The 9625-nt window shown below is 43.4% G+C and overlaps 1 protein-coding gene across 1 annotated transcript; it reads right to left on the bottom strand.

Annotated features, from left to right (window-relative positions):
* Nucleotides 1–517: 517 nt before the first annotated feature.
* Nucleotides 518–6890, bottom strand: LOC136528597 (uncharacterized protein YMR317W-like). Its single transcript, XM_066521558.1, has 2 exons — nt 6782–6890; nt 518–5748 (listed from the first exon to the last, which is right to left on the bottom strand). Exons 1-2 carry the CDS (start codon nt 6888–6890, stop codon nt 4883–4885), a joined length of 975 nt encoding a protein of 324 aa, XP_066377655.1. The 3' UTR covers nt 518–4882.
* Nucleotides 6891–9625: the final 2735 nt, after the last annotated feature.

Genomic DNA, 9625 nt, shown 5'->3' with positions numbered 1-9625 from the left:
ATGCAATTCTTCGAAACTAATATGTAAGATGTCATCGCCACGGAAGTAATGATGGTCTCTAAATCTGACAAAGATCCACTGCTCACCCCTGCCACACGCCTGCATGTACCACTTGTTGAGCAAGTACATTTGCGTACCCAATTCATTCAGAGCCGCAGGGTTGTACAGACTTTTGCCATATTTATAAGTCTTCCAGGTATCAACTTCCAGGTTCTGGATTGGAGCTTTGCCCGTCAATTGATCCAAGGTTAAACCAGTATCTTTAAAAAAAGCATTAAGGGCTTGAACCGACACTTCTCCAGAGTTGTCTGGTCGATAGACTTCTATGTTGGAACCATATTCATTAGCAACAACAAGATTTTGCATTGGTTGCTTCTGTTGTCCGAGCTGTGGGACATCCTTCCCTGATGCTCTTTTCCTTTTCTTATCTGCATCATGTGACTTCACGAGGGAGCGGTCATAGTCTGATAGTGGCGAAGGCTTACGAAGTTCAATCATCTTTTTCTTGTGAGCATCGACCTTCTGCCTCAGCACATCTCGTGGTATGTAAAAGTACGGCTCATAGATACATAAGTACATAACATAACGGCTCAAGATATAATCTTACTGCCTTCAGTAGAAATCAATGATATGACACAATCTTACCGCCTTCAGTAGAAATTGTTGATACGGACACAACCTCTATCTCGTACTGCACTCTCAAAGATAAGTATCCCAACTGATGTGCGATCCAGCTTACCATGTCTTCCTTTCATTGTGAAACATTACTACTCCCAGCAGATATTGAACCTGCAAAATGACCAATTATGAGTTGGGCGCCTCAACCATTCAAATTCCGTTAACAAAGAGAACTTGAAGCTGCATGGATTATTTGCACCGCTCCACTACATTGATCTCAGTAGCTATGCCACCCACGGAAATTAAAGAGCCTAAAAGGCATGGGTCATTCTAGCCATGGTTGGGTGTCTTTTTTCAACCTACCCAAGTCCAAACTGTTGGGCCCCTTAAAGGGTCTAACCATGGAGCACGAAGATCCCAAACACACAAAGTTTCCTTGAGCAGGCCCTACATTAGCTCCAAGACTCTGGTCGTTAAGAGGGTTACGCCCCAACAGGATTCTTTTGGGTTTCATCTCCATTAAAGTGGCTAAGTTTTTACATTGGCTCGCCGCGCCTAACACAACCCTCCTCCTTTACTAGGGCTTGGGACCTGCTATGCTGGGACACCAAAGACGCCTCACCATAGGCGGAGTTAGCTCCAAGACTCTGGTCTCTACAATAATCTCCAAGAGTTTCTAAAAGCCACTCCCAATCTAGATTTTTTGGCAAGATTAAAAAAGGGCATACCCAGTGCAGAGAGCTCCCGCTCTGTGCGGGGTCTGGGGAAGGGTGTCAGTGGCAAGCCTTACCCTCGCCTGTGCAATGCGAGGAGACCGCGACTCGAACCCGGGACCTTCCGGTCACAGGCGGTAAGACTCTACCGCTTGCACCCGGCCCACCCTTCTATTTTTTGGCAAGATTAAAAAAAACTGCTCTCCAACAACTCCCTATCTCAACTCCCAATCTATCTACACATAGAAAACTCTACTTAATCGCGCGGATATATACGTGCGCACATCCATCAGCCAATCTAGAGGTGAAAGGACGTGGGGAAGAATAAAGAGTACGATAGGGTTCCTAATGCAAATAAATAAGAGAGAAAGAAAATATAAAAGTGGTTATGATGATTTATATCGATTTCCCCTGCTTGCTTCCCTACGCTGAACTCCCCCTTCTTGTTTCAGATCGTCAGTACTAGTGCCTGAACTCTATCCCTTTTCCTACCCTGAACTCTATCCCTTATTGTATCAGATTATCAGTAGTAGTGCTTGTTTTTGTGTTGGTATTGGACAGATCTATGTCACAACTACCAGTCTGCTAACAGCTTCTACCTCCAAAAGGAAATAAATAAATGACCATCGACACTGACAAGAAAGATACAGATGCGAAAGCTTCTACTCCAATCTACCATCAATAAAACTGACACTGATTCTTGAATTGTCACATCAGTAAACAAACTATTATTTTATCTATAGCAGAAGAAAAGGAACCTCTAATAGGCACTTACAACAGCAGCACTGTAATCTGCGATACATCTCAGTTTACTACGCAAATTGGCCAATTTGCCATTGCCATTCACTGTGCTTCCAGACACCGAGGTATCACGACTGGTGATTTGGGTAAGAGTAGCCACGGCCCCTACCCATATATCCATATCCTCTACCATAATACCCACGACCACGAGGGCCACCGCCCCCACCACGGGGGCCCCTACCTCGGATGCCCATTGGTCGATGCCTCTACAACAACAACAACAACAAAGCCTTTAAGTCCCAAACAAGTTAGGGTAGGCTAGAGTTGAAACCCATTAGAAGCAATCAAGGTTCAGGCACGTAAATAACTGTCTTCCAAGCACTCCTATCTAAGGCTAAGTCTTTGGGTATATTCCATCCTTTCAAGTCTTCTTTTATTGCCTCTACCCAAGTCAACTTCGGTCTTCCTCTGCCTCTCTTCACGTTACTATCCTGACTTAGGATTCCGCTACGCACCGGTGCATCTGGAGGTCTCCGTTGCACATGTCCAAACCATCTCAACCGATGTTGGACAAGCTTTTTTTCAATTGGCGCTACCCCTAATCTCTCATGTATATCATCGTTCCGAACTCGATCCCTTCTTGTATGACCACAAATCCAACGCAACATACACATTTCCGCGACACTTAGCTGTTGAACATGTCGTCTTTTCGTAGGCCAACATTCTGCACCATACAACATAGCAGGTCTAATCGCCGTCCTATAAAACTTGCCTTTTAGCTTCTGTGGTACCCTTTTGTCACATAGGACACCAGACGCTTGCCACCACTTCATCCACCCTGCTTTGATTCTATGGCTAACATCTTCATCAATATCACCGTCCCTCTGTAGCATTGATCCTAAATATCGAAAGGTATCCTTCCTAGGCACTACTTGACCTTCCAAACTAACATCTTCCTCCTCCCGAGTAGTAGTGCCGAAGTCACATCTCATATACTCAGTTTTAGTTCTACTGAGTCTAAAACCTTTGGACTCCAAAGTCTCCCGCCATAACTCCAGTTTCTGGTTCACTCATGTCCGGCTTTCATCAACTAGCACTACATCGTCCGCGAAAAGCATACACCAAGGGATGTCCCCTTGTATGTCCCTTGTGACCTCATCCATCACTAAAGCAAACAAATAAGGGCTCAAAGCTGATCCTTGATATAGTCCTATCCTAATCGGGAAGTCATACGTGTCTCCATCACTTGTTCGAACTCTAGTCACAACATTGTTGTACATGTCCTTAATGAGCCCGACGTACTTCATTGGGACTTTATGTTTGTCCAAAGCCCACCACATAACATTCCTTGGTATTTTATCATAAGCCTTCTCCAAGTTAATAAAAACCATGTGTAGGTCCTTCTTCTTCTCCCTATACCGCCCCATAACTTGTCTTACTAAGAAAATGGCTTCCATGGTTGACCTTCCGGGCATGAAACCAAAGGTCTACAGCCAAAATAAATTATCATATGCACTGAATGCTAAGGTGATATGGAAAGGTAAAGATTCAATGTCTGTCAATACCTCGGTATCTATTTTCCTCTGCTCGGAGAATTTCACTCTTCCATTCCTCCCTCCATTGTCAATTGTGTTGCAAGAGAGTGAATCAAAGAAGTCATCTTTAACATACACAGGTTTTTCAGGCACAAGAGAAATGGTTAATCAGCATCCAACATACTGAATAGTAAATCATGACAAGCAATCCAACAGAACTCATACCTTAGCTTCTGGCTTTCTAGGAGATATCTCATCAACTTCTAGAACATCATCTTCGTAACCATTTGGTTCATCATTTAACTGCCCTATGCTTTTACCAAGATGGCCCCAAACTTCATCTTTGTTGAACTTCTCATTCATTGCCATGAAATCGAAGTCCTCTGTGAACTTGGTTATGGGATGTGATTGCTGTAGAGAGAATGACAGTGAATACTACAATCTAATAAAAAAGCAAAGCAGACTCTAAAGAATGTCCTCAAGGGGCTGAAAACAGAACAGAGGCATTTTAAGACGCATCATCATGCTAGTAAACGCATATGCATTTCACAGTACAATTGTCACTACTTTATGGCACTAAAAGATGACATGGTTTGTTTATAAACTGATAACTTTGATTAACACATGGTTGACAGTTTGACACAAACATACAAAATACTTTTTGAAGACATTTTATGAAAAAAAAAATACTAGGATAGTACACTGCAAAATCTTGCAGCCCAAAATTAGGAAAAGTCTAATAACAGGGAGCCCCCAACAGGCCAACCAAACAAGAATAACATTGATCAGAACAGGGTCCAGCTATGTTGTACTCCATCCGTTACAAATTATAGAACGTTTTGGTATTTCTAGATACATTGTTTTAACTATGTATCTATACAGTGCATATCTAAGTGCATAGCAAAAGCCATGTATCTAAAAAAGCCAAAAATGTCTTATAATTTGGGATGAAGGGAGTAGTTTTCTACATTATACTTGCACAAAGTATTCAGGCTACAAAAGAATGCTAAAAATACCAAAAACAAAGTAGTCAAGAGGACCAAACTTATTGATAGTGCTTTCTCTAAGGACGTGAAATCAGAAATGGCCTTTTCTTTGAGTGACAATAACGCAACACAAGAATATAAACAGAGCAACCTCACATCTCAAAAATTTCTAGATTTTCAAAGTTAGTAGGATAAAACATGTTTTCAGATAAGCATACCCCATTTCCTCTTCCGCGGCCTCTTCCTCTTCCCCGGCCTCTATTGTTGTACTGGACATACAAGGAAACTCCTACAGGCTGAAACCAAAAGAATTAGATGAATGAGAAGGGAAGTGATCACAAAGTATGCAGATTAAGTTGAGCCTTATGGAGTAGATATACTCCAGTACCTTTTGAAGCACGGGCTTTGGCGCAGGCAATATGGGCTCCTTATTTCCAGGTGTAGCAACCACAGGTTGTTTTGCCTTCCACTCACGCTGCTTGGCTGGCTTACTTTCACTGGTCACTTCCACCTGTTGCGACAAAACAGAAGAGGAAGCAACCTGTGTGGGTGAAGCTACAGACAATGTAGCCTGAGAGGATGGAACCGTAGAGGGGGCAGCCTTAGAGGATAGAACCACAGCAGAAGTTTGCAAGGCATGAGATGATACAATTGTAGAGGAAGTAGTTGACAGAAGTTGCCCAGGAGTTACCAATGGAACTTGCTCCGCAACATTGACTAGAGTTGCATCATTAGAAGATGGTGGCTGAGATGATGATAGATAGGTAGGCACTGAAGCATCAGGTACAATCACAGGCTTATCAGGGGAGAGAGAGGGCCCGGTGGAGTCAGTTAGAGCTACTGGCTTACTGTTCACCAGAGAAGGCAAGACCTGTGACACAGGCATGGAGGGTTCATCTGTCGAAACTGAAGGAGTCACAGATGGAGGAGTAAAACCCACAGACACTACAGAAGCAGAATCAGATGACCACTTATTTGGCAGTTGGCTTCTTGATGATTCAGTTTCTGATGTACTCAATGAAGCAGGTACTGACACAGATGTAGGTACACCTGAAGTTTGACTTAAACTATTACTATTACCAGGTTGAAGAAAAGAAGGAAGCTCTGGCATACTTGGAAATCCAGCAGGTAAAGATCCAGCGGATGACGTGCAATCTTGGGCTCAGTTGATTCCTCGAATCCCGACTCGTTTTCAAGAGTTTGTGAAGAGGTGCGCTTAACTGTGTACCAAGAATGTTCTGGCCCAAGTCCGGGTTCTTGCTCCAGCGGTTCCTCTGTCCAAGATAGCAGAGGAATCTGATAGTCAAGAATACATCGATGCTGTTGAGAGGATGGAGCCTGAAGTTGAAGATTTAGCTAGTAGGATAGCAGATAATCTTAATATCGTTCTCCCTTCTTCTGATGATGAGGCTTGATGTATTTGACTTTTATGCCCGTGCCTTGTAATATGACATTATACTTCTTTTTTGAATGAAAGTCTTTTTTGTTGATGTCTCCTTTGCCTGGATGCCCTGCTTATTCCTCGGACGATTTGTCGAGTACTTTTCTGTTTAAGTAAACAACTCGTGTTGACGACCTCTCTTGATCTGTCGAGTGCTTGTCTGGCCTTCTCTTGTGCCCTGTAAACAGCTCGCTCTATGTAGATCTTTTGTGTTGACGACCTTTCTTGACCCGTCGAGTTGTAAACAACTCGTTATATATAGATCTTTGCGTTCTTGGTTATCTCTAGTGTAGCCCCCGAGCCTCTTGGTATTTGGTACAAGTAGCTAGAGGGTCTTGCTTTTGATATTGCTCTGGTCTTATGCCCAGGCTTAGTCTCAGTCTTTTTTATTTTATTTCGGGTGTTAGCTTGTTAGCTACCCTCATCGGTGGGCTCAAGTGTCTTTTCAACTATTTTGCTCTCGGTCGGGATGCTCAGGCGTCTTTTCAGCCATTTTGCATTTTATTTCGGGTGTTAGCTTGTTAGCTACCCTCATCGGCGGGCTCAAGTGTTTTTTAACTATTTTGCTCTCGGCCGGGATGCTCAGGCGTCTTTTTAGCCATTTTGTATTTTATTTCGGGTGTTAGCTTATTAGCTACCCTCATCGGCGGGCTCAAGTGTCTTTTCAACTATTTTGCTCTCGGCCGGGATGCTCAGGCGTCTTTTCAGCCATTTTGTATTTTTTTCGGGTATTGGCTTGTTAGCTACCCTCATCGGCGGGCTCAAGTGTCTTTTCAACTATTTTGCTCTCGGCCGGGATGCTCAGGCGTATTTTCAGCCATTTTGCATTTTTAAGAGACGACTCGGATAGAGCCATGATATATATGTTTGTTGAGAAATAATCATCTTTATTGATCATGAATATTGATGTGTTATAATGGTACACTGCGGTATCTTTGTTGATCATGAACATTGATTTCTTGTGTCTTGTATACATATTCTCCCTTGAGTTGTTTCTATGCGTAGAATCTTCGTAGCTGACTGATGTGCCATGTATTGTTGACTTCTTTTCCATCTTCAGTTATGAGCTTGTATGTGCTTGGTCCGATGACTTTTGCGATGATAAAAGGACTTTCCCATGGACTAAGTAGTTTGTGGCGTCCGTCGGTTTTTTGTATTCTTCTTAGTGCTAAGTCTCCGACTTGTAATGATCGAGACTGTGTATTCTTGTTGTAGTGGAGTCTTAGTCCTTGGAGGTATTTCGCTGATTGCAGGGTAGCGTTTACTCTGACTTCTTCTGTGCTGTCGAGTTCTAATCTTCGGGTTTGTTCTGCTTCTCCTTCGTCGTATTGTTCTATCCTTGGTGATGTCCAGATCAGATCTGCGGGTAGTACGGCTTCTGATCCGTATACCAGGAAGAAAGGTGAGTATCCGGTGGCTCTGCTTATTTGAGTCCTTAGCCCCCATACAACTTTGGGTAATTCTTCGATCCATTTTGACCCATAGTCTACTAGTTCTTCATACAATCTTGGCTTTAATCCGGCTAGTATGAGTCCATTGGCCCTTTCTACCTGTCCATTGGCTTCTGGATGTGCGACTGATGCGTAATCTATACTGAAGCCACAATCCTGTGCCCAACTTTTGAATTCTGTAGCTGTGAAGGGAGAACCCAAATCTATGATGATTCGATTTGGCATGCCGAAGCGGTGCATAATATCTTGGATGAACTCGATTGCTTTGGCTGCGCTGTATTTTGCGAGTGGTTTGTATTCGATCCACTTGGTGAACTTGTCGATTGCTACAAAGATGTACTCGAAACCGCCTTTTTCTTTCTTGAGAGGTCCCACCTGATCCAGCCCCCAGCAGGAGAAAGGCCAAGCGGGTGGAATGCAGATGAGGTTGTGGGCTGGCACATGAGCTTGTCTTGCAAACATCTGACAACTTCTGTATCTTTTGACGAGTTCTTCTACGTCTTTCAAAGCGGTTGGCCAGTAGAAACCAGTGCGGAATGCTTTGCCGACTAGTGTTCTTGAAGCGGCGTGATTTCCACAACAGCCTGAGTGTATTTCGTCTAGGATTTGTTTGCCTTCTTCAAATGAGACGCATTTTAGGAGTACTCCTGATGATGCGGCTCTTCTATATAGCTTGTCTCCTACTAGGACGTAATTCTTGCTTCTGCGGATGACTTGTGTGGCTTGCTGTTTTTCTGCTGGCAACTTATTATCTTTGATGTAATCAATAAAAACCTGTGTCCATGATGTGTTGATCACCAGAATCTGGTTGCCTTTGGCTGTGAGTTCTATGGTTGTCTCACCGGGTTGTTTGATAGAAGGAGCTGATAACTCCTCTATGAATACATCGGGTGGGACTTCTGCCCTGTCAGATCCAAGCTTGGCAAGAACATCTGCTGCAATGTTGGAGTCCCGCAGGACATGTAGAATTTCTAGTACTTGGAAGTGTTTTTTGAGTTTTTGGATTTCAGCACAGTAGGCACCCATGTTCTCTTTGGTGCAATCCCAATCTTTGTTGACTTGGTTGATGACTACTGCCAAATCGCCGTATACGAGTAGTCGCTTGATTCCGAGTGTAATAGCCACTCTTAGCCCGTGTATGAGAGCTTCATATTCTGCTTCGTTGTTAGTGGCTTGCCATAATATCTGAAGGACATACTTTAGTTGTCTTCTGTCTAGTGAAATTAGGAGGACGCCTGTGCCCGCTCCGCCTAGCTTAAGTGATCCATCAAAGTACATCTTCCAATGATCCAGGATGGCGCTTGATACGGGTTGTTGAATTTCTGTCCATTTGACAACAAAATCAGCAAGGGCTTGAGATTTAATTGCTTTCCGTGGGGTGAAATCGATGTTGAGAGCACCGAGTTCAACCGCCCACTTGGATATGCGTCCTGTTGTGTCTTTGTTGCGTAAGATGTCTCCTAGTGGGAAATCTGTCACCACGGTAATCTTGTGGTTTTCAAAGTAGTGATGAAGCTTGCGTGAAGTAATCAGTAGGGCGTAGAGTAGTTTTTGCACATGCGGATACCGGATTTTTGATTCTGATAGCACTTCGCTGATATAGTATACTGGGTATTGTACTTTATATACGCGCCCTTCTTCTTCTCTTTCCACTACTATTGCCGTGCTGACTACAGTAGTAGTTGCTGCAATGTATAGCATCATGTCTTCGTCTTTCTTTGGAGGTGTGAGGACTGGAGAGGAGGTGAGGTATGCTTTAAGTTTCTTGAAAGCTTCATTGGCTTCTTCTGTCCACTCGAACTTGTCTGTCTTCTTTAGTAGTTTAAAGAAAGGCAACCCTTTTTCACCGAGTCTTGATATGAAACGATTGAGTGCTGCCATGCAGCCTGTTAGTTTTTGTACTTCTTTGATGTTTTGAGGAGGGCCCATCTCTGTTATTGCTCGAATCTGCTTGGTGCTTGCTTCGATTCCGCGATGACTGACCAAGAATCTGAGTAGTTGTCCTGAGGGAACTCCGAATACGCACTTGTTTGGGTTCAATTTCCACCTCCACTTCTTCAGGTTCTCGAAGGTTTGTTTTAAGTCTTCAATCAGTGTATCTGGGTTCTTTGTTTTTACAACCACGTCGTCCACGTATGCT

The sequence above is a fragment of the Miscanthus floridulus genome, chromosome 19, assembly GCF_019320115.1.
Source record: "Miscanthus floridulus cultivar M001 chromosome 19, ASM1932011v1, whole genome shotgun sequence".
NCBI classification, from domain to species: domain Eukaryota; kingdom Viridiplantae; phylum Streptophyta; class Magnoliopsida; order Poales; family Poaceae; genus Miscanthus; species Miscanthus floridulus.
The sequence above is the reverse complement of the archived record's forward strand: the minus strand, read 5'-3'. Positions and strand labels throughout refer to the sequence as shown.

Coding starts and splice junctions, on each gene's coding strand:
- LOC136528597 (XM_066521558.1), bottom strand. CDS start 6,890: ATGGCTCTATCCGAGTCGTCTCTTAAAAATGCAAAATGGCTGAAAATA. Junction 5,749..6,781: donor ACTTGAGCCCGCCGATGAGG/GTAGCTAACAAG, acceptor ACTGAGCCCAAG/ATTGCACGTCATCCGCTGGA.